This window comes from Mastigoproctus giganteus, chromosome 7 (genome assembly GCF_048544385.1).
Source record: "Mastigoproctus giganteus isolate SK-2022 chromosome 7, ASM4854438v1, whole genome shotgun sequence".
Taxonomy (NCBI): Eukaryota; Metazoa; Arthropoda; class Arachnida; order Uropygi; family Thelyphonidae; genus Mastigoproctus; species Mastigoproctus giganteus.
Window position 1 is genome coordinate 179,163,011 of NC_143581.1, and position 26,206 is coordinate 179,189,216.

At 35.3% G+C, this 26,206-nt stretch overlaps 1 protein-coding gene across 1 annotated transcript in view; it reads right to left on the reverse strand.

Moving 5' to 3' along the window:
* The window catches only part of LOC150083362 (fanconi-associated nuclease 1-like), a 177,737-nt gene that overhangs the window by 64,442 nt on the left and 87,089 nt on the right, over nucleotides 1-26,206 (reverse strand). The window contains exons 8-9 of the mRNA XM_090377215.1: nucleotides 11,597-11,796; nucleotides 4,999-5,094 (exon numbers count right to left, since the gene is read on the reverse strand). Of these exons, the coding sequence (XP_090233341.1) occupies nucleotides 4,999-5,094; nucleotides 11,597-11,796 (296 nt within the window). The remainder of the gene's footprint in view (nucleotides 1-4,998; nucleotides 5,095-11,596; nucleotides 11,797-26,206) is intronic.

Here is a 26,206-nt window from a genome sequence, read left to right on the forward strand (position 1 = left end):
TAAATGAACTAACATTACTAACAAACAGCTATTAGCAATCTCTACACTTGGAGAGAAAACTAAATTTTTAGTACATAATTGTATTCATTTTAATTATAGACACAATGTCTTCTTTCACTCATTGATATTTGTTGGTGGTCTGATGTATTTTGATGTCAGGTTTTGGGGTCTTGACCATTGATTCTGGGTAGGTTTTATCACTAATGTTTTGTCTCCGAGTGTAGAGAATTCATTTAATTATTTTAAATTAATTTAACCCAAAGAGAGTGTTAGTAACGAAATGTTCTGCATGCCTATATTGAGATAATTCCTCTCATTAGTTTGTAAATTTATTAATAATGTAGAACATACTGGACCTTATTTTCTTCCATTTACTAATGCACTAAATACAAATATGACAATTGATACTATACATGTCACTTTCAGTGAGTTTTTGCTTGATTTTTGGGGAAATCTGGCCTTGAGGTACAGTTTGTGTGGCAGCACTGCAGCCATTGGTGCTGAGTCACACTATTTCCTGTCTAGACGTGTCAGTCAGTCTGATCCAGGCATCTGCCGGTGCTACACTTTGGTTTTTGATTGAGCAAAAATTTAAAATTTATCATGTAAATAGTGTGGATAATTTTTGTTACATTTGTGGTGAAGTGACATTAGCATCACAGAAGCATACCATTACTCCAGTAATAAAAAAAACATACAACTGTTATTTTGGCTGCAAGATTGGGGACCAAGACAAAAGCTGGGTGCTTCGTATTTGCTGCAATACTTGTGCTTCTAATCTCTGCAGCTGGTTAAATCACAAAGGCCACTCAATGCCTTTTGCCATGCCTATAATATGGAGAAAGCCTTCAGATCATATAACGGACTGTTATTTCTGTATGGTAATGCCTTTTCAGCGGGGAATTTCCAAGAAGAAAAAGTGGACTTTAGGCTATTTTTTCTTCTGCCAGAGTATACCAACTGCTATTCAACTGGTACCCCATGGAGGACTTCCTATTCACGAGCTATCAGCTGAATATGTTTTAGAATCTGGTGAAGAGTTAGGTGATGGCCGAGATAAATCACCTGAACCCTCCATATAAACAGATTCTGATTTTATTTCCAATTTCTTCTCTGTAGAACGACAAAAAATTATGCAAAATGAATTAAATGATCTTATCACAGATCTTTATTTACAAAAAAATAAGGCAGAACTTTTAGGCTCAAGACTGCAACAGTGGAATCTCCTTCAAGATAATGTTAAAGTGCCTGTATACCAGTACCACCAAAAGGATTTAACCCAGTTTTTTAAAATGGAAAATAATCTTTCTTGCCTATACTGACATCAATTGTTTAATGGGCTCACTTAATATTGACCTATAACCCTCAAGACTGGAGACTATTCATAGATTCTTCTAAATTGAGTTTAAAAGCAGTACTCCTACATAATGGCAACATACTACCATCAATTCCAATGGGTCATGCAGTTCAATATGAAAGAATATGATAATATGAAGTTTCTTATTGAACCCATCAACTACAAGGAGTACCAATAGCCGATTTGTGGTGACTTAAAAGTTACTGCCATCTTGTTGGGAATGCACAGCAAAGGAAACACAAAATTTTGCTGTTTTTTTTGTGAATGGCACAGTAGAGCATGGTCTTCTCATTACACAAGAAAAGACTAGCCTTCACGACAATCACTCGATCTAGGGATAAAATATGCCCATTACAGTCCACTAGTTGAACCAAGCAAAATCCTGTTACCTCCTCTACACATAAAATTGGGACTTATGAAACAATTTGTTAAGGCTATGGATCAAGGTGGAGCAGCTTTCAAAATACCTCAAGGAAAAAAATTCCAAGACTTAGTGAGGCCAAAATAAAGGAAGGTGTGTTCAGCGGCCTACAGATATGGGACCTTCTCAAGAACAAACATTTTGAACAGATCCTCCATAGTGATAAGAAAGCAGCCTAAGATGGTTTCAAACTTCTAGCAACAAACTTTCTGGGAAACAACAAAGCAGGCAACTATAATCAGCTTGTAAGAAACCTTCTGTCATCATACCATAAATTAGACTGCAGCATGTCATTAAAAATACAGTGGAAAAATAGTTTCTTCACTCCTGTCTGGATTTTTTACCAGACAACTGTGGCACATTAAGTGATGAGCATGGCAAGAGATTCAATCAGGGCATCTCAGCAATGGAGAAGCTTATTTGTTTGTTTGGGGATTTTTTGGCACATCACATCTATGGCCTCTGTAATCATAATTGACTATTGCTGGACTGTGACAAAAAATGCCCCAGGTGTCAATGCGATTTAATATATATATTTTTTTCAATAACTAAAAATGTATCAATTCTTATTATTTTAAACTGTTTTGTAAAGTTTTTTATGATATAACATATTTTTCAATATAAGATATATTAAAACAAAACGATATGATGGATGTTCTTTATTTATTCTGTTTTAGGCCTAATTAGCATATCTTGTATAAGACATGGAAGGTATTTTCAAAACTTGAAAAAAATAATTTTTTAATGCTGATTTTTTAACTCCATACATACGAAACAATACTTAAAAAATACTTTCATCAAAGAAATAAAAAATATTGAAAATTTATTGACCAGTGTTATTCTCAGACATTTCGTGGTACTTCCTGTACCACTTTCTCAGTGACTGTAAAGACAGCAGAACTATGGTGATATGATTTATCATAAAGTTGTTCATTTTGATTACACATTATTACCCATTAATTTGATTACACATTATTACCCATTAATTTGATCATACATTATTACACATTAATTCAATTAGTATTTCTTATTTGTTAAGGTTAAGGTTTAGTCTTAAATTAGCTAACAAACAGCTATTAGCAATCGGTAAAGAATTAAGTTTTAACAATTTTAAATAATTTTACATTAATTATTAATTTGGTTAATAAGATTAATAATAAATCAATTAACATTAAGTAAATGGATAACTGAATATTTTCACTCATTATAATGCTGTCCTTACAATACCATCACCTTCACATATCAAGACAATGGTTTACAATTCATTAGGACCAACAACACCTTGGTCCTGACCACCAACAGATAGAGAAAACAGAGATTATACAAAGAATCATTCATTATCAGAATAACAAACACTATTAACCAAAAAAAAAAAAAAGCATGCAGATAGCCGATAACCGCATACATATTTTTAAAAGCAGAGTATTAGAGCAGATAAAAAATAAAATAAGAACCACAATAAGTATATCCTGAAAAAAGAAACTCTCCCCACTTCTAACGTAATCTTGAACCCACCCACACAATTAAGATGCTCACAAAGATTAGCCACCAAACAGATCTCTAATCCAACAACATACAAATCCCTACTCTTGTTCTAAATACCCCTTCAGTGACAAAATAACCTAAGGTTAGTCGCAGGAGACCTTAACCAGACTTAGTTTTCCAAACTTTCTTAGTTATAAGAAATATGTAATCAAATTAACGTATAATAATGTATAATAAAATTAGTGGGTTTTATTTTTGTTATTAACATAAAACTAAAATTTTATTTTAGTTTTATGTTAACTTTGATTACATAAAATATGTAATCAAAGTTAACAACTTTATTATAAACCATATCACCATAATTTATCAATTCTGCTGTCTTTACAGTCACTGAAAAAGAGGTACACACAAAATAAAGTACCACAAAATGTCCGAGAATAATCTGCAATTCTTTAAGAAATTAAAGGAAAATTACACTCCACACAGGTTCTAAGTGCTCAATATTTCACCATTTCTAGTCCTTGATATACCTGTGCACCATGCTGCTAAAAGAATATTTAACTGATCTTTTTGAAACCAATATTTTAGCTACCGATGTCATCACTTGTAAAAGTCAAATTTATGTGGAATATAGAGGAAAGGGTAAATTTATGCATTTACCCATTCCTCTATATTTCACACTGTTTAACCTTCCAACTTACTTTATTATTATCAGTATTTTGCCAAGACAAGTCCATGCATGCACTTAACTATTTGTCCACATCTTACCATCCTTAGCTCATCCTCTTCATCTCCCTATATCCACCATCACTCACCTCTCAATTCATCTATCATGATTTTTCCTCAATTTCCACCTGAGTCTCTTCCTCTCTGCTTATCCATTATATCCCTCACCTTGCAACACATCCTGCCTTCTGATTATTTCAGTTAAACATCTCTTCCCAAAACCTCCTTATTTCTCACTTATTAACCTATCTTATCTTTTTGATCCTTCTCCTTACTCGTGTTTAATCTACAGCTAAAACAATGATTTCATTATGCATTTTACTCAGATGGTTTTCCTTTAACTGACAGAATACATTCTAGATGATAACTTTGGCAGAATTTTGTAGGTAGTCATAATGTAACTTCAGCCAAGTAGTCAAATTAAAGTATGGAATTACACCTGCTGCCACAAAATATGCTAAAATGCTTGTAAAGAACTGTAGGTGCAAACTTCAATATTCTCTGGAGTATAAGCATTTTATTTATTTAAAAGCTTGCCAGTCAAAATCTATTAAATGATAAGCAGACATAACATTTGCAGTACTAACAGGATGTCTGAATGGTAGATACTCACAAATCTCTATGATATATGAAAAAATACCTGATAAATGTATACACATCCAATATGTAGAGTATTTCGTTGGGAGTCAGTAAAAAATTAATGCTAAAAAGAGCATTTGAAATTAACAGGCAGACAATTTATACAGGAACTGTATCATTTGTAAAGGTATATGCTGTGTCATAGACTTCGAGCTGACATTATATTTGCCAAGCATAAAAGTATAAATAATGAAAAATTGGAAAAAATATAGTAAAAAAGATCTCTGCGTAAATCTCTTAATATCAAAACTAATACACCCTTTAAGTTCATGAATTAAAAAAAAAAAAAAACCAGTGAAACAGTTAAGGCACTAGGAACTTTTACATTATTTCACTTAGGATTTCAGACTAATAAACAGTACATGCCAACCTTTAGCTGTTGACTGCTAGTAAAGTTATCCCACTTCATTAGTGATATTTTGCCTTCTTCTTTATCCCAAACTTGTTGAATTCGTTCTTGAAGATCCTATGTTGGATAAAGAGGTTAGTAGATGACAAGGATATACAATAAAAAGTTAAATTAATATTCAGTTGTTTTTGTTTAATTTCAATTCAAGTACAACCCAGATATACTGCAACTCTCTGTAACACGAGAGGGCACTGAATGTCATTACAAGTGGATGCAGTGAAATTCGAGCTCAAAGAAATATGTTTTTTGCCTTTTTATTTACTTGTCATATTATACTGTACTTTATAAGTAGCTTTATAGACTTAGTTACACTTGTTATTTTTATTTTTAATTTAGATAGAGATTTTGTAGGTTACTACTTAATATATGTAAAACCATTGTTTCGTTTCAATCTTGCCACCATTGTTATAATATAGAGTGAGTGGTAGGGAATTCAAATTTTTAACTGTGGTAAATAGGTAGCTAACGTAAAACTAGATAGTGTAGTATCGATAACTAATTAATGAAATTTATTGAACTTATTAATTTTCATTGTATTCAATCAGATATTATGCCTCAGACTAGAGCAACAAAGCAATGAGCACAAAGTAGCAGGAGTGCTGTGGCTCAGGAATGAAATGAGGAGGGCTGTTCTCCAATGTAATACAGCCTCAAAAAATGTGCAGCTTGTGAAACATTTGCGGAGCTTTCTGGAACAGGGTATGATCTAGCCAAGGAGGATGTCTTTGTGTGTGCTAAGTGCAGATAGTGTCAAGAAATTAGGTGTAAACTCAGTGTTCTGATGGGTGCTTTTCAGAGTTTGAAGAGTCAGGTAGATGCTCTTGAAGATATTAAAGTGAGGATCCATCAAGCTTTCAGCTGCCCAACTCAGTGCTAGAGCTCCCTCTTGTGCATCACACTACACAGTGGCAATCTCTAAGGCAGAATGTGCTGTTTCCTCAGGAGATAGTTATTGTTGGTGACTCCATTGTCAGGGAGACAGGTAATATATTGTGTAAAAAGGATAGGTGGAATAGGACCAGGGTATGTCTGCCAGGGGCTTAGAGGGGTTTGATTTGATTTGATTTGAATTTTATTGGCGCATTAGCATCTAAGGCTATAATGCGCCAAGACCAACTTAGAGGGGAACAGGCATTCTGTGTGTTATCAGACACTCAGTCTAAAACACTGATGGATCCAATATCTTTCTATTTCAGAAGATTTAGGAGAAGTCCGGTTGGCGTGCCTCCCTAAAATCCACTCATGTACAGCTTCTCGATGGTAAGCCCTGTTATGTCACTTAGGTGGCAACGAACGCATAGAGTGGTTCTCTTCAAGACACCTGGTCAGCGTGGAGAGGAAAAGACCAAACCCTCCAGCACATGACAGTAATACAAAACAAATGGCCCTCAGTCAGCGGCTTTCACTCCCCCTCTTATGGCAGCGAGAGGATCAGAGTGGAAGCAGAGGGTGCTAAGAATCTCTGGGTACGATCAGGCTGCCATGCACGGAAACTGAACTTGGCCTGTTACAACGTAAGATCGCTGATCGGTGAAGACAGGATATTAGAGTTGGAAAAGGAATTAGAAAATGTGAATTGGAATATCATCGGTTTGGCTGAAACAAGAAGAAGAAACGAATCACTTATCAGTTTATCAAGTGGAAATCTGTTGTACACCAATGGAAATAGTGAAAGGAGAGAAGGTGGAGTTGGATTTCTAGTACATAAAGATATAAAAACAACTTTTGGAATTCAAAAGTACATCACTAAGGATGTCAAGACTACTATTCAGGATTTCTAAGAGGTACAAGCTAAAGGTTATAATGATTTAAGCACCAACATCAAGCCATGATGATGAAGAGGTTGAAGAAATGTACACAGAAATTGAGAGTCTTCTAGACGATCAGAAAACCCACAACACTATCATTATGAGGGACTTCAATGCTAAGGTTGGAAAGAGACAAAACAGTGCAGAAATGGGAACTATAGGAAATTTTCGAATTGGTGAAAGAAATGTGGAATTTGCAGAATCTCGAGGATTGTCAGTAATGAACACTTTTTTCAAGAAAAGGGTGAACAGAAAGTGGACATGGAAGAGCCCAAATGGATTAACAACTGAAGAAATCGACTTCGTCCTCACTAACAGAAGATATATTGTGAATGATGTTACCGTCCTGAACAAGGTAAATGTTGGAAATGACCATAGAATGGTAAGATGCACACTTGATATAGATATAAGAAAAGAAAGGAAAATACTGACTAGAGTTAATAATAAGAAGGTCTTTGAGATAACAGAAGAGGAGAAAAGGCAGTATGTACTGGAACTTAAGAACAAGTTTCAGCTTCTGCAGACGGCTCAGGACCAAGATATCGTGAGGAATATTACAACTTTCTGAAAGTGATAAAGCCCAAGAAACCTATAGGTAAAAAGAAATCCAAAGAAGAAAAAAGTAGTCAAGAAACACTTGTCATGATGTACCGAAGACGACAAATGAAGAGCAAGAAAAATGCTGACAAGGAGAAAATGAGTATACTGAGTTATGCAAAGCCATTAGAAAGAGACTCAGAGAGGGCATAAGAAAATTTAACACAACAAAAGTAGAACAAGCATTAAGGGAAAACAAAGGATTTAAATCAGCAGCCATAAGCAGTAATACAGAAAGACAAATGATACAGAAACTGAAGAATAGCAATGATGTACTTATAAATAGCAGAGAAGGTATAATTCAAATAGCAGAAGATTACTATAAAGAGTTATACAAGGAGCGAGGGAATGATGCCAGCAGTGGGGAAGATGGATCACAAATTAGTAACACATACAACATACCTGATATCCTTCGTGATGAGGTAGAACAATGGTCAAAGAAAATGAAGAATCAGAAAGCCCCAGGAGAAGATGAAGTTACTGTAGAGTTGTTAAAATTGGGAGGAAGAGACATGACACAAAAACTGGCAAAACTATTCACAAAATGCATTAGAAAAGGTGTGATGCCTAAGGAGTGGAATAATGCAATAATAGTTTTGCTGCATAAGAAAGGAGATAAATCATAAATTGGAAATTATAGACCAAATAGCTTGTTATCCCACATCTACAAGTTGTTCACAAGGACCATTACCAACAGATTAGAAAGAATACCTGATGAGAATCAACCGAAAGAGCAAGCTGGCTTTAGGACAGGATTCTCAACTATGGATCACCTTCACGTAATGTCACAGCTAACGGAGAAAGCAAATGAATATAAAACACCATTATACCTGGCATTTGTGGATTATGAAAAGGCATTTGACTCCATACAGCATAAGGCAATGTTTCGGGCACTGGAAAGACAAGGCATAGATACCCCATATATTATGATTTTGAAGAAAATATATGAGAACGCTATCTCCTTTATTAGACTAGACAAAGACAGTAGTAAATTTAAAATTGAGAAAAGGAGTTCAACAAGGAGACACAATATCTCCAAAGCTGTTTACTGCTGCCCTTGAGGAAGCTTTCAGAAGATTAGACTGGTCGCAGAAAGGAGTCAATGTGAATGGAGAGTACCTAAACCATTTACGATTTGCAGATGACATTGTGGTCATAAGCCATGATCCCAAAGAATTAGAGGAAAATCTTAATCAGTTATGCAGAGTTAGTAAGGATTTTGGACTAACGATGAATATGGCTAAAACAAAAGTAATGATGAACAAGTATGCCACAGAAAGGGATATAATGATTGAAGGAGCAGTAATTGAAAAGGTGGAGTCATATACTTATCTGGGACAAGTCATTAGCTGTAATAATGATAAATGGCTGGAAGTCAAGAGAAGAATAAATTTTGGATGGATATCATTCAGGAAATATAGTCACATACTGAGGAGCAATATCCCAATTTGTCTGAAACGTAAAATAATGAACCAATGTATACTCCCCACCATGACTTATGGAAGTGAAACTCGGGCACTCACGAAAAGAATGCTGAGAACTACACAGCAAAGGATGGAACAAATTATAGTGGGAATCAGACTGTTAGATAAGAAGAGAAACACATGGATTAGGCAGCAAACTCAAGTAAAGGACATTCTTATCAAAACTAAAGAACTAAAATGGTGTTGGGCAGGACACACAGCTCGAAGACATGATGACAGATAGATTAAGAAAATAGTGGACTGGTACCCAAGAGGAGCTTGAAGAAAACCTGGAAGACAATGATGGAGATGGACAGATGAAATTCATGAGTTTGTGGGTAGTAAATGGATGGCCACTGCACAAAACAGAAGGAACTGGAAAGTTGCTGGAGAGGCCTTCACCCTGAAAATGGCTGATGATGATGTCTGCCAGGGGCAAAAGTTGATGACATTGTAGAGCAGATATCATCTTTATATTATCAAGGGTTGGTCTTACCAAGAAAGGCTTAAGTTCTGCAAATTGAAGCGCTTGGAGACTAGGCACCTGTGAGGTGATCTGATTGAGGTGTATAAGGCCTTGAATGGGCTGAGCAGGCTCAATTCTGATGGGCTTCTTCTTCTTGCTCAGATTGCGAACCTGAGGGGACATAAATTCACATTGAGGAAAGACAGTTATAGAATCGATGTGTGGTAATTTGTCTTTAGTCAGCAGGTAGTTTATTGCTGGAACAAACTTCCATCTGTCGTTGTGGAAGTTGATAGCTTAAATAAATTCAAGGGGGAAACATTACATGTCTCTACTACTACAACATGGTTTCAGAAAACCACATATATACTAATCACTCTTCCACAGTAACATCGTGTGTCTTGTGGAGTTATTCTGAGTGGCTTGCAAAGTCATGTCAAGATGAATGTGGGAGAGTGAGTGGTATATCTTTCCTGATTGCTTAGGATATTCCCCATCCCTATTTAAATAGTTCTTTTAAATGAGGAGAGAAAAAATTTCTTGTAGTTTTTAGTAGTAAGAAATGAAGATTTAAGTTCAGCAAAATGTGCAGTGTTGTTGAATACAATACATGCTACTGGATAGCAGTTCTGAGATAAAAGAAAGATTGAACTTTATCAAAAATATTATATGAATTAAAATTTAAATAAAAGATTTCTTACAGCGAATTTTCAGTGGTGATTTATTTTCTTAATCTACCAAATGGTCGCTCACCAGATGCTTTGAACTTAAAATGCAGAACACTGTTTCTACACTAAACAATCACTCTCAGAAGGAGCCAGTTACTGTAACAGTTTGTAAAGTGTAAGGCATGCCCCAACAGGGAGAGTATGCAAACAAATGTTTATATAAAGAAATTCAACTACTCATAGTAACATTGGCAACATGATACAAGGAAGCAAAGCTTATACAGCAACAGCACAAAAAAAAAAAAAAAAAACTTCATTTTCTGATTACTGTTAATAATTTCTCTAATCCCTTAAATTTATTCAAAGTACCCACTTCCACAACATTAAGTGAAAGATTATTCCAACAATCAATTATTCTTTGGCTGAATGCAAAGTTCTGCATGTGTATTCTAATACCATCCTTTTTCAATTTAAATTTGTCCCCTAGTGTGTGGGTGTGTGTGCTTGCACACATATGCATCTCACCTGAAAAAGAGTAAAGATGCATCAACATTTAAGTTACATAATTCTTTTAGAGCCTTATACACTTCAAACAGGTCACTGTGCAGATAGTGTCATAGTTTCCAAAGGTTGCGATTTAAAGAATCCCAGTGTTTCTTAGTAAGAATATCCTTTTGTACTCCAGACTAATCATGTTGCTCTTCACTGCTCCCTTTCCAACAGATTTATATTCTTCCTAAAATGAAGTTTCCAAACATGTATGTAGTATTCCAGATATGTGATATGTCCTGACCATTTCTTTTACAATGGGATAATCACACCTTTGTCCCTGCTGACAATGTTTTCATAATTCATTCGTGATGTGCTTCTCCATCTAAGTTATTGTCAAGGTTCTATAATACAGATATATATTTTTAATCACATGACCTCTACATGAAATAATCAGAAACTTGAATTAATTGGTAGATGTGATAAATCAGAACTGGTGATTAAACTGGATGAAGATAATGTCACATTTCATGATATAAAGATAAACAAAATTCTGTTATAGTTTATACAGAGTGTAGTACATAAGTTTTCATAATTCATTCATGATGTGCTTCTCCATCTAAGTTATTGTCAAGGTTCTATAACACAGATATATATTTTTAATCACATGACCTCTACATGAAATAATCAAAAACTTGAATTAATTGGTAGATGTGATAAATCGGAACTGGTGATTAAACTGGATGAAGATAATGTCACATTTCATGATATAAAGATAAACAAAATTCTGTTATAGTTTATACAGAGTGTAGTACATAAGTTATAGATAGATGTATGAAATACAGTAAATGGATTTCATTCATTAAATTCAGTAAATGCATCAGAAAATTTATTCTATTATATGATTTTTTAAAACTAAAAGTTATGGGTAAGTTGAAAATATTATCAGTTTGGATTATTTTTAAAAATTATTCATATTCTCCTTTCCACTCCATTAGGAATAATCAGGAGTAACTGTACAGCGTATACTATTTCTGTTTTCTTCAAAAGATTGATAAAAATTGTTACCTCAATGGATGATTTTCGGAGTATCTCTAAATGATTTTCTATTTGCAGCTTCCTCCGGGTATAAAAGCATTCTGAATTGAGATCCAGTGGATAACACTGATAAGGGGAACGGAATGCATCAGATAATTTAATTTCATAAATTATTTCCCAGAACATCAAGCAGAATAGGGATATAAATGTTGAGCCCTCACCATGAATCCCTGTATAAAAATATGTCATAAAATAAGCAAAGAATTTTATTTTAAAAAATGCAAAGCATGTCTTTGGCAAACACATTTTTTTTAAGCTAAACATGTTTTTAAGCTATAATTTTAAAATATAGCTGCCTTAATCATTTATGCACTGTGGCCTTTGTTTTTCACTTTTCTCTAATAGCTGATTATAAAAGGTAATGTATATAAGGGTCATTCAAATAAAACCAACTTCGGAATAAACAGTTCTGGGAAGCACTGGGTTAAAACCAAGCACTCTCAGCATTAAGACCATCATAACCATTGTGACAACAGGCAAGACACCCTCACAGGGGTGAAATGAATGACCTTTTACAGAACAGCCATGGAATTTTGCAAATTTCGGGTAGTCATATTATTGTCGTAAAGAGCCATAAAAAATATTCCATTTATATTCTGAAACTTGTACATAATACCGTACAAGTGTATTCCTCTTACAAGATGTGGCTATTAAATAACAAGACTGTGTGTGCAGCCACTACACACCAAATGCCACTTAAGAAACAAAGAACAGTAGTTAACCTCGAACCTTTCCCTAGTTGTCTACCAGGTCATATTCCGACATGTTCATTTGCTTTACAGTGAGAAAAGTTTTCATTACTGTATGTTTTTGCAGTTTGCTGTAAAAATGACAGAAATGAGATTTGAACAACAAATCAGCCTAAAATTTTTAACAAAACTAAAGAAAACACCAACTGAAAGTTATGAGTTGTTACATCAAGTTTATGAGGAAGATATTAGGTCAAGACCTTGTGTATTTGAATGGCATAAAAGATTTTTAGAAGGAAGAGAGAACTGTGGAAGATGATGAAAGAATGGAAAGGGTAAGGAGATTGATAACATTGATTGTTGTTTAATAAATAGAATGGATGCATCAGAACTCAATATGGACAAAGAAACAGACAATTTTTAACTGAAAATTTAGTCATGAGAAAAGTGTGTGCCAAGATGGTGCCAAAAATTGTGAATGAAGATAAAATAAGACTCCAAATCAGTGAAGATGTTTTGAAAAAAAAAAAAAAAAAAAACTGAAGAAGATCCAGACTTTCTAAGTACTCTAATTACTTGCGATGAAAGTTGGCTTTTCGGTATGACCCAGAAACTAAAAGACAGTCAATGCAATGGAAGACAAAACAATCCCCCAGACCAAAACAAGCAAGATTGTCAAAATCAAAAATGAAAACTGTGCTTCTTGTTTTTTTTCAATATTAAAGGAATTATTATGGCTGAATATGTTCCAACAAATCACACTGTCAATCAAATGTACTACACTGAAGTTCTGACAAGGGTGAGTGAAAAAATTCAAAGGAAGAGACCTAAATTGTGGAATGATGGTTGGATGCTCCTTCAAGACAATGCTCCAGCACACAATGCACTCTCTGTTCACCAGATTCTAGGCAAAAAAAAAAAAAAAATCTCTGTGCATGAACATGCACCCTACTCACCAGACCTACCCCATGTGACTTTTTCTCTTTCCTAAACTGAAAAGTGTACTTAAAGGAGCCCATGTTCAGTTCACTACAGATATTAAAAAAAAGACCGAAGTGTTAAAAAGGTTTACAAAAGATGACTTCCAGAAATGTTTCTCTGCTTGGAAGAAACATATGGGACAGTTGTGTGTAGTTTTGAAGGAGATAACTTGAAATACAAAATATTTCTTTATATTTATTTTATTGCAAAAGTCTCATTATTTAATAGCCACACCTTGTATTAAAGAGGTAAAGGTGACATACAGTAAAATAAAATTATTTCTCCTTCCAAAATATACTATGTAAGGTATATTTTTGAAGGGAAAAGTGAAATGTAATACATAATTATTTCAATGAAGTACCAATGTCAAGCATCTTGAACAATGCAACCAATTCCACACCAGATAAGGGTCCCTCTGTATGTGTTCTGAAAGGCTGCAGTCTTTTAAACTACTTCATTTTATTTTAGCTGGCTAATAGCAAATGTATGAAAGTTGATGTGTTGATGTTGTTTGCAAACAATAATCAAAAAGTTAAAAAACAGTAAACAGTGTTTAGTGAATCGTTACTTACCTCAGTCTAATGTTTCATGAATGAATCATGAAACTCAAAACACAGCAATTCCTTGTTTTTTTATCACTGAATCACTAATCTTGTTCACAAACAGCAATTAGAGAATTTTAAGATCTAGAAAATTTCTCAATGTAGTTGGAGTGCAGTAAAAACTTATGGCTCTGAGACATAGGTGCAACTGGAATCTCAGTATGGGGGTTCGAAATTTTATCTTCTCAAATATTGGCATTTTTTATAATGAATATTAATCCAATATTTATTTATTTGGCCATACTCCCGTTAACGGTACACCCTTCTAATTGGCTGTAATAACAGGGGAAAGCAGTGATTGACAGGTTGTGACTCCACCCACTCAATGCATCCCCATCTTCATTTCAGGTGGACATGAAGTGATACGACGTCACTGGAGCGGTAAATGCAAAATTTGTGCATATGGTTTCTGGTGTGTGCTGTTTGATTGTTGCTGCTTGTTAGAGTTAATGTTCCATTGCTGCTTGTTAAGAGTTAATATTCCATTGTTGCTTGCCATGTGGTTGCTTATTTAGTCCTGAGTTCCTGTGTCGTTATCCTGTTCCATCCTGCAGGTAAACTGTTTGATTGTTTTTTGCTGCCGTGTGTTGCTGTCAATTTTTTTTTGTTTATTTCTTTTTGTGTTTTTTATACAAGCCTACAAGCCAGGACTGATGAGGTGAGTTTTATTTGTATTTCTGTGTTGTTTTCACATATCATTAACCTAGTATTGTGTTGTGTCGGTTGCGTTCTTTTAAAAAAAAAAAATCTATATTGTCATTTTGTGCTTGCGAAAAGAGAAATTTTATTGTTCATTGCACGTGTTCATTGACTTTCGTTTCTGTTTAGTGAAAAAAGGTTAGGTTTTTAAATTAGGTTTTTATGTGACTGGTGATTCAAGCAAAAACCAGTCATTGGAAGAAAAAAAAAATTATAACAGGAGTCATGTTTTTCATCGACTTTCATTTGTGTTTAGAAAAATGGTTATGTTTTTACGCAACTTTGGGAGGAATTCAAGCAAAACTGGTCGTTGGACAAAAAAAATCAATCATAATGGGAGTCATGTTTTTAATTGACTTTCATTTGAGTTTAGTGAAAAATGGTAATAGGTTTTTAGGTTACCTTTTTACACAACTTCAGGAGGTATTCAGCAAAAACTGGTCATTTGCTGCATGTCACGTTACTTTTTGTTTCTTGTTTTGAAAAAAAATTATTGTTTTTGTGAATTTTCATAATTTTAACTCTGACGTGTTATCTTGCGTGAGATTTTGTCTTCCCAGAATAAATTGCATTTATTTTAGTTGTTGCTACAAAAAAATTGCCATTTTTGCCGTTAATTTCATTGTTTTTCAGCTCTGACATACTGTTATGACACGTGACATCCGCCATGTGCAGTCATCGAGAAGAAGAGGGGGAACGTAGTGAGTGGGTGGAGTTACAAACCGTACGTCACTGCTTTCCCCCTCTTCTTCTCAGCGCCATTTTGTAAGGGGTACAGTTATCTGGAGTATTACCATTTATTTTTTTAAATTTCATTCATGGTCCAAAGGCTGAATGAAGCTAAAAAAAAATTTAATAACAGCAATCTCTTAAGAGAAAAAATGAATCAATTTTTCTGGCCACCATGCTGTGATGGGATTAACTATATATTCTATTAATTGTATACATCTTATACTGCAATTAAAGATTCTATTCTATTTATGAACTCCTATAAAACATTTTTCTATATAAGTACCTAAAAGAAGGATTTATAGTATTTAAAAAAATACATCAGAATACCAGATGAATATAGTGGGTCAACCAATTTTTACCATTCACTCTTTATTTCATTATATTACTAGTTTCAACAACATCAAAAATTTTAAGTCAAAAATCCGATTAATGTGGTTAATGGGCCAAAATATAGAGATAGAGATCAAAAACATCCTCTGAAAAAATGCTGATTTCTCTAGGATGTTTTAACAGAGTTAAATCATGTTGTATTTGTTCTCCTGTGTGATTTTATAAGTATGTTTTCAATTGGTGCAAAGTAGGGGAAGGGCATTCATTTGTACTTTTTGAAACTGGCAGTGTATTTTTAGTAGTCAGGTTCATGGTAGGGAAAAAAATTCACAAATATATTCCTGATGGAATTCAAGCACATTTTCTGGTTTCCATAACAATTGAAATATGATAGTACCAAAGCCACAACTCCCCTACTGAGAGCATATTGCTACATTGCATATCATTTTCATACAAAGTAGTTAGTTTCTTCACACTGTTCTCTTGACCTCGTGGTGGAGTTGTTATATTTCCATCTGGTAAAATACACAATAAATTCTGTAATATTTCCTCATGGTTCAGGAAAAAGTGTTGTTATAATTCTGTTAAAGAAACAGTGTAAAAAAAAAAGGAACAAACACAGAAAGTCTGTAATATTCCTCAGAAGAGCTTGTCTTACATCTTTGTGTCCGGTAACCAACTGTTCAAGAAATCATCATAAAAATTCAAAGTCCCTTAGCCAAAAACAGATTTTATGTTCATAATTTGTCATAAAATCTGTTTCTCACATTTTTTAAACTATTAAAAAAAAAAAAAAAAACACCTCTTTCAGGTACAAAGCAAAGGAAAGATGGGGGGATAGGTTTGAACCCTCCATCTACTCTTGGTTACGCTACTGCTCCAAAGTGATACCTTGAATCTACACAATCAGCTCAAACACTACTCTGGAGAATGGCCAAATTAATATTTAAATTTGCCTTTTCAATGGTGGCTTGCTGAATTTGCTCATTTTCCTAAACATAGCTGGAAAATTGGTAGTGCAGGATAATGGATGGTTATCACTAAACATGAAAATGTAAAGGCAAGCTACAGACTTTCTGTATTTGCTCCTTTTTTGTAGACTATTTCCTTACATTTCTTCTTGAACCACAAAGAAATATTACAGAATTTCATGTGTATTTTACTGAATAGAAATATAACATCAACATCAGACCAAGAGAAATGTATGAAGAAACTAACTACTTTTCTTTTTTTTTATATAAAAATTACCTACAATGTAGCTTTCAGTAGGGCAGTTGTGGCTCTGGTACCACTACATTTGATTTGGGGTTTGACTATACCTCTCAAACACAACAACCTGTTTTACTGTCTTGATTATTATTGTTAATGTAAAATGGTTATTTATGTCATGGTTGATTTGACAGACTCACCCACTTTTCTAAACTGCTGGATTTGGGAGGTTTGACTGTACTCTGTTTCGTGTTTAATTATTATATAAAATGGTTTGTTGTCTTGATTATTTATGTAAAATGGTTTCTTGTCTTCATTATTATTATTTATATATTTTATGTTTATTTAATTCACAAAAAACAGTAATACACATACATGCATTAGTTTCAATTTTTGTATGCTCAACAGTTTTATAAACTTAAACATAGAAGTAGCTATAGTTTCATGTTTAAATTTCATGTTTGTTTGTTTTTTTCAACATAATTAACAAAAGATTTGTTAAAATCATAAAGGAAAAACATTTTTAAATTTAAATTTTTCATAAAAATAAATTAATACCTCTAATATATATTTTAATTCATTAAGAAACAGTCAAATATCGGTACAGTACAAGCAGAAATTTAAAAATAAATAAATATAAATAAAAATAATAAAATAAATAAATAAATTGGTGAGCCTGTCATGTTACACGCCACTGTATTAGCATTAGTTGAGGCATATGATTCAAGAAAGCAAGCTTATACAGCATCAGCCAAAAAAAACAAAAAAAGACCCTTGCCATTTCATCCATCTGGTCACTCCAAATGTTTGTCCAGTTCAGCCTAAATTTATTTAAGCTATCAACTTCCACAATAGATGGAAGTCTGTTCCAGCAATCAACCACCCGTTGGCTAAAGGCAAACTTCCGCACATCTGTTCTATAACTGCCTTTCCTCAATTTGAATCTATGCCCCCTCAGGTTCTTAATCTGAGCAAGCGGAAGTATCCTGTCAGCACTGACCTGCTGAAACCATTCAAGGTCTTATACACCTCGATCAGATAATCTCACAGGTGCCTAGTCTCTAGATGCTGCAACTTGCAGAACTTAAGCCTTTCTTCATAAGTACACCCTTTGTTCCTCTTACCAATCTTGTTGCCCTTCTCTGTACTCATTCTAGCAACTCTACATCCTTTCTAAAATGAGGCCTCCAGACCTGTATACTCAAGGTGTGGCCTGACCACTGCCTTACACAAGGGGATAATCACCTCCTTGTTTCTGCTAGCAAAATTCCTATATATCATTGACAAAACTCCATGACCTGCTCTGGCAGCCCATCTGCACTAATCAGAGAACTTCATATCTGACTGCACAATTACCCCCATGTCTTTTTCTTTCTCCACCTCTCTAAGTGTAGTACCACATAGTTGGTACATCATCATTGCTAGGTTAAATTTGCAGACTATCCAAAAGAGGGCAGTCACAGTAATTAATAACTCATCCCTTACAAATTCTCTCTGCTCTTCTCTTGGGTTACTGCTATCCATATGGAGTACTTTGCATTTGTCAATGTTAAACTTCGTTGCCACTTATCAGCCCATCTGCCTAACATTTCTAGATCCTGTTGCAGTAGCATACTGTCATTAACAACCCTGTCAACCTTTGTATCATCTGCAAACTTGGACATTAAGCCTGATATACCTTCGTCGATATCATTGATATATACACAAAACAACAATGGGCCCAGCACCGAACCCGGGGGGCTCCACTAATAACATTAGTCCACATAGAGCAGAGTCCATTTCTTACCACTCTCTGCCACCTCCCACTCAACCATTCTTTTATCCATTGCAGTAACTTGCCCTCAATGCCATACCGCTACAATTTGTAGAGCAGTCTTCCATGTGCAACAGTATCAAAAGCTTTCCTGAAATCCAAGTGTATGATATCAAAATTATTTTTTGCATCCAGTTCCTTTGTGACCACATCGTAGTATCCATTGAAATTGGTCAGCCAAGACTTCCCCTTAACAAACCCATGATGTGTCTGAGCTATTACTGCTGTCTTGTCTAGGTGATCCTGTATCACCTCTTTAACCAGTGACCCCCAGAACAGAAGTTAAACTAACAGGTCTATAATTATTTGTGTCACTCTTTGAGCCCCCTTTGTGAATTTGGGATACATTTGCACATCTCCAGTCCATGGGGACCTCCCCCAACTCTAAGGATGCTCTCATAATTATGGCTAAGGGTTTGCTTACTTCCCTTGCTGCCAGCTCCATTATAACTGGATAGATTCCATCTGCCCCAGGTGCCTTTTTTATGTTTAACTTCAACAATTTCTCCTCCACTTTGCTCTCAGTTATTACAAAATCACTTATCTCTCTGTTAGAGTTTGATAAACCTTTGGCATTCCCCTCCTTGAATAATTCCTCATGTGTGAATGTAGATGCAAAATACTCATTCAGTTCAGCAAATACTCATTCATTCAGCTTATCAGCTACTGGAACAGGATCATCAACAGTCGAACCATCTATGTTAAATGGACCAATCTGATTCATCTCCTTCCTTCTAGAATTTACATAAGTAAAGAACTCTTTGGTGTTTTCCTTTGCATCCTTTACCAAAGATTTCTCGTAATCTGGCTAAATCTGTTACGTAATCTCTCGTAATCTGTTTGTTATGAATGGAGACATCATCATTGCTGGGTTAAATTTGCAGACTATCCAAAAGAGGGCAGTCAGAGTAATTAATAACTCATCCCTTACAAATTCTCTCTGCTCTTATCACACTAGTATTAAGTTTCTACTGCACATATTTCTACAGATATTTCCATTCAGGGTGTCTCAAAAATATTGGTATAAACGTTTAGGGGAGGTAGGTAACATCTAAAGGAATGTGAATTACATAGGAACCCATAACCGGAAACGTCACCGTAAGTCGGTAGACGGCACTGTTCATCAGATCGCGAGAGGGAAAATTTCTGGTTTACTCATTCAAACAGTAGTCGCCACACGAAGAGCATGCATCGATATACAAACTGTGAGCTGGCAGACATGCACCTAGTATATCGATTAGCAGAGGGCATTGGATGAGATGCTCAACGAATTTATGGAGAACGCTTCCCAGACAGACATGTACCGGACCACTGTTTGTTTGCGCATGTGCATCAAAATTTGTGCGATTATGGGTCATTTAGAGGTAACAGGAGTAGTGCGGGCAGACCACGTTAGATGCGAACTCCCGCCATGGAAGAAAGTGTGTTGAATGCCGTCCAGAATAATCCAACTACCAGCACACGTGCCATTGCCTCTGCCTTAGGAGTGTCTCGTTGACGTGTACAGCGTGTCTGGCACTACGAATCCTTACACCCCTTTCATCTCCAAAGGGTTCAGTTACTGCTCCCCCAAGATAATCCTGCACGTGTGGCTTTTGCGCAGTGGTTTCTCCAAGAAAGTGTTCAAGACTTATTTTCCAGCCTATGTTTTGTTCACGGATGAGGCTTATTTCACTCGGGAAGGCTTATTCAATCAGCACAATGCTCATGCGTGGGCTCACAACAACCCACATGGTGTACGCCCCCATGCAGCACAACATCGCTTCGCAATAAATGTGTGGGCAGGTATGGTCGGTGACTGCTTAGTCGGCCCATACCTGTTACCATCCCACATGAACTCCACTAAATATCGGATCTTTCTTGAACAAGTTCTACCGGGGTTACTTGACGATGTTCCAGAAAATGTGAGATGCAACATTTGGTTTCAACGTGACGGGGCGCCTGCCCATTATGGAAGGTGTGTTCGTGACCATTTGAACAGGCGTTTTGGATTTCGATGGATTGGCCGTGGTGAACCCATTGCCTGGCCCCCACGCTCACCTGATTTATCGAGCCTTGATTTCTTTCTGTGGGGGGCGCTCAAATCTATCCTGTATGAATCGCCTGTGGAGACGGAAATGGATCTCGTGGCGAGACTCGTCTGCACTGCTGCTACTGTCAAAGAAACTCCAGGTGTGTTCGACCGTGTCCGCCAATCCATGCTGCATCGGTGTCATGCATGCATCACGTCTCATGGTGGAACCTTCAAGCATCTGTTGTAACATCATGAAATGAATCCATCTTGTACTCCATTGTTAATATTATGTCAAATAAATTTTTGCCACTAATTACGGTCATTTCTGCTTCTTGTATCTCTGCTACTACTTTCCCGTGACGTTTTCGGTTATGGGTTCCTATGTGATTCACATTCCTTTTGAGACACCCTGTATATGCTACAGCAAAATGCTATTCCACCTCTTTCTTGCAAACCAATCTAAACACATGCCTCAACCAGTCAATATCCTTCTACAATTCAATTCAAAAAAATTAACATTTCCTCTTCTTCAATTATCCCTTCTGCTTCTGTTCTTTGAAATAACCTTCCAGCACAAGCATTTTGTGATAATTACAATCTATAAAATTACAATCAAGTCCAATATGAAGAAGTATCTTCTGTCTGATAAACTTTCAAGGTAGTGAAGTACAGACTTTGGAACAAATTTCCATTTGTCGTTGTGAAATTGGATAGTTGAAATAAATTCAAGGAAGAACTACACAAATTATTGGAAGGGATGGACAGGTGATGTGGGAAATTTTTTGTGGCTGATGCTTTATAAGCTTGCTTTCTTGCATAATTTGCCCCTACTAATACTAAGTACTAAAGGTTCTAATACTATTCATGTTCAGATTCACCATAAAAAATATACATATCCATATAGATCCTTGTATATACTATATGTTGATATGCATAACATGTAGATGTCATAACATTTGGGCCATACTTTCAGGATCAATTCAGGGCCTAAAAAAAAAAAAGAAATAAGTTCATATAAATCTGTCTGTTTCTCAATGGTTATTAAACTATGGTTTGAATTTTAAAAAATGCCTATTTTCAATGGAAAAAAGTAATAAAAATAAAAAAATACATGAGAATGTGCCTAGCATGAATAGACCCAGTATGTGCTTGCTTATTTTTATTATTTTTACCATTAAAAAATCCACAACCATTTTTAAAATTCAAACTGCCATAGCTCTGCAACATTCAGAATCAAACACACTTTATATAAACTTTTTTCATTGTTTTAGGGTCCTGAATTGATCGTGAAATTACAGCAAAAAAGTTACGATATGCCCTGTATCTTTTCAAATTGTTTTATCACCTTGCTGCAATATTTACTTGTAATTTTGCTAATATTGATATTGATGAAGGTATATCAGAGTTAATGTCTAAGTTTGCAGACGATACGAAGGTTAGCAGGGTTGTTAATGACAGTAATGATACTATGCTACGGGAACAGGATCTGGAAAAGTTGAGCAGATGGGCTGAGAGGTGGCAACTGAAGTTTAACACTGACAAATGTAAAGTACTGTATATGGGTAGCAGTAACCCCAGAGTAACATATCAACTGGGTGGTACTACACTCAGGGTAGTGGAGAATGAAAAGGACCTGGGGGAAATTGTGCAGTCAGATATGAAGTTTTCTGAGCAGTACAGACAGGCTGCAAGAGTAGCTCATGTCTTTTAAATGATATACAGGAATTTTGGGAGCAGGGATAAGGGGGTGATTGTCCCCTTGTATAAGGCAGTGGTTATGCCATACCTTCAGTACTGTATACAGGTCTGGAGGACTCATTTTAGGAAATATGTAGAGCTGCTGGAATGAGCACAGATTGGTGAGTGGAACAAAGGGCTAGTGTTACCAAGAAAGGCTTAATTTCTGCAAATTGTAGCTTCTGGAGAGTAGGCACCTGCGAGGTGATCTAACTGAAGTGTATAAGGCCTTGAATGTTTGAGCAAGCTCCATGCTGATAGGATTATTCCTCTTGCTCAGATTACTGACCTGAGGGGAAATAAATTCAAATTGAGGTTGATTAATTGATTGATTATGATTTTATTGGTGCATGGAAATCTAAGGCTATTATGTGCCATTCAAACTGAGGAAAGACAATTTTAGAATAGATGTGCAGAAATTTTCCTTTAGCCAGCGTATGGTTGATAGTTGGAACAAATTTCCATTTGTTGTAGTGGAGGTCAACAACAACTTATATAAGTTCAAGGCAGAACTAGACAAACATTCGGAGTGAATGGATGGGTGAAATGGGGACTGTTTTTTTTTTTTTTTTTTTTTTTGGCTGACACTACATAAACTTGCTTTCATGCATCATATGCCTCTAATAATGCTAATTAAACAAATAATCCAGAAATATTTTACTGCACATGTGGCAGTTGTGTTTCAAAGAAGGAACAATTCCACATATTTTATGATAGATGCTGAGGTTTCTCGAACTATGAAGTTCTTGTAAAAGTTCTTTTAAATCTAAATCACAAATTTTTTAACATTCTGCTTCCTTTTTTTTTTTAGAAATAGTAGATGTATATGAGACTATTTAGTTGACTCCTCTGGCACAAAACTGAAATGTGTCCTCCCCCACAACAGAAATCAGTATACTTCTGTTCCCCATTCAATTCACTTGAAAGAAACATGAAAATCTTGAATTTCTTGAAAAGGCTAAGTACAATGAACATGAGCACTTCATTTGTAAAGAGAGGGATACTTCAGTGCATTGCAACTTTTTAAATTTAGAATAATTTATATCATGGTCATGTGTTTCAGGCAGTTTTTCTTGCCCTTCTTTAAGTAGCCTTATTAATTAATAAATTAATGAAATATTTGCATGATTAAAATGAAATTTGAAATTAACATAAAAAACAATGTATTTTATTTTTTGATTGCATAAAAATTGTGACATAACAGAATGAAATGTGTTCTTTCTGAAATCAGCACTGCAAAATTATGGAAAGCAATGTATTGGAATAAAAAATAATGATTTTTTTTTTTTTTTAAGGTTTGAAAACCAGTATATGAACTGAAAAGATGTTATTTGTTATTTGTTTTTTTTAGGAGCATTAGCAACTAAGGCCATATTGCTCCAGGGATATGCAGTGGTCATTCCCTAACCTTTCCGCATCCTCCGTATTTGGTGGTCACGGGCTCAAACCCCAGTCTAATCAAGAAGTGTGTGTGCTACGCACTGCTGCTCCTGCCCACCTGGCTACGGAGGTGCCATGAACTGAAAAGAAATTATATTAACATATTCACTATATAAATTCACTATATTAATAGATACACTATATTTCTTAGTAATTAATAAATTCAAAAATAGATATGGAAGGAAGGCAAATAGATTTAAATTAGCCACATATATGGATAACAAAATAAACATAGGTTCTTAATGAATTCAATTTAATTAGCATTAGCCGAGGCATATGATGCAAGAAAGCAAGCTTATATAGCATCAGCCAAAAAAGAAAAAAAAAATCACATTTCACCCATCCATTCACTACAAAAGTTTGTCTAGTTCTGCCTTGAACTTATTTAAGCTTTCGACCTCCACTACAACAGATGGAAGTTTGTTCCAACTATCAACCACTCGCTGGCTAAAGGCAAATATCCGCACAACTATTCTACAATTGTCTTTCTTCAATTTGAATCTATGCTCCCTCAGGTTCTTAATCTGTGCAAGAGGAAGAATCCCATCAGCATTCACAGCTGCTCAAACCATTCAAGGCTTTATACACCTCAGTTAGATCACCTTGCAGGTGCCTAGTCTCCAGAAGCTGCAATTTGCAAATCTTAAGCCTACCTTGGTAACAGAAACCCTTTGTTCCCCTCACCAATCTTATTGCCCTTCTTTGTACTCGTTCTAGCAGCTCCACACCTTTCCTAAAATGAGGCCTCCAGACTCGTATACAGTACTCAAGGTGTGGCCTGACCATTGCCTTATACAAGGGGACAATCTCCACCTTATCCCGCTAGCAAAATTCCTGTATATCATTGACCATGAGCCACTCTTGCAGCCTGTCTGAATTGCTCAGAAAACTTCATATCTGACTGCACAATTACCCCCAGGTCCTTTTCATTCTCCAACTACCCTGAGTGTAGTACCACCCAGTTAATATGTTACTCTGAGGTTACTGCTACCCATATGCAGTACTTTACATTTGTGAATATTCAACTTTAATTGCCACCTCTCAGCCCATTTGCTCAACTTTTCCAGATCCTGTTGCAGTAGCATACTATCATTACTGTCATTAGCAACACTGCCAACCTTCGTATTGTTTGCAAACTTGGACATTAAGCCTGATATACCTTCATCAATATCATTGATAAATACCGAAAACAACAATGGGCGCAACACCAAACCCTGGGGGACTCAATTAATAACATTAGTCCACAAAGAGCAGTGTGATTGATAATCACTCTCTGTCTTCTCCCACTCAACCATCCTTTTATCCATTGTAGCAACTTGCCCTTAATGCCATACTGCTCCAATTTGTACAGTAGTCTTCCATGTTCCACAGTATCAAAAGCTTTCCTAAAATCGATGTATATGATATTAAAATTATATTTTGCATCCAGTTCCTTTGTGACCACATCATAGTATCCAATCAAATTTGTCAGACAAAAGAATTAGTTCAATTCCAATTTATCTTGCAAGTAACCTAATATAAATTTAATGTAATAGGTTTAATGTAATGAATAAAACCTATTTCATTTCCAAGTATAGAAACAGATACATAAACAGCTAAATCCATAAGTGATTATTTCTGGATTTGACTGTTTCCAAAAGAAGTTTAGAACAAATCTTTGAACAAATAGATAGTGATACCATTAACCCTTCACAGTCCAGCATTATTTCTGTTGTCTTCCTGTTCCAGTCCAGCATGAAATTGGGGAAAAAAAAAAAAAAATGAATACTGAATAAAATCTCTTCAAACATTATTTATTTTTTAGTTTACATGAGCTATTATAATAAAAGTGATTAATCTATCTATACATTAAAAAAGTTTTCCTCCTAGTGATATTTATTCGAGCCAATGGGAGAAGAGGGCGAGGCAATTACATCACTACAAATGCAATTAATTATTGATGACTGCCTCCATAACATTCACCAACCTCGTGCAAGTGATTCTCTGTCTAACATTTGATGTTCCATTGTAATATTTTTTGTATATTAATGAATATTGTATATTTGTAAATACTGTGGTTTCGTATTTTGTAAATATTTCAGTTAAATATTTTAGTCCTGCTCTTTCGGATGCAACAATATTCCTTGTGTATTATGGAACCCGCAGAAAAAGGCGTTTTCCTAAGTGACCTATGTAAACGCAGGTAAATAATTATCCTGGACTTCAGCGATATTGGCTGAAGTCCAGTTCGATGAAAACGTGGAAGATGGCGATAACTGACAGGCGAAGGCACCTCCCTTTTCTGATTGTTTTGTGTCGTCGAGGAGGGGGGGGGCTTAGCTTAGGGAGGGTGTT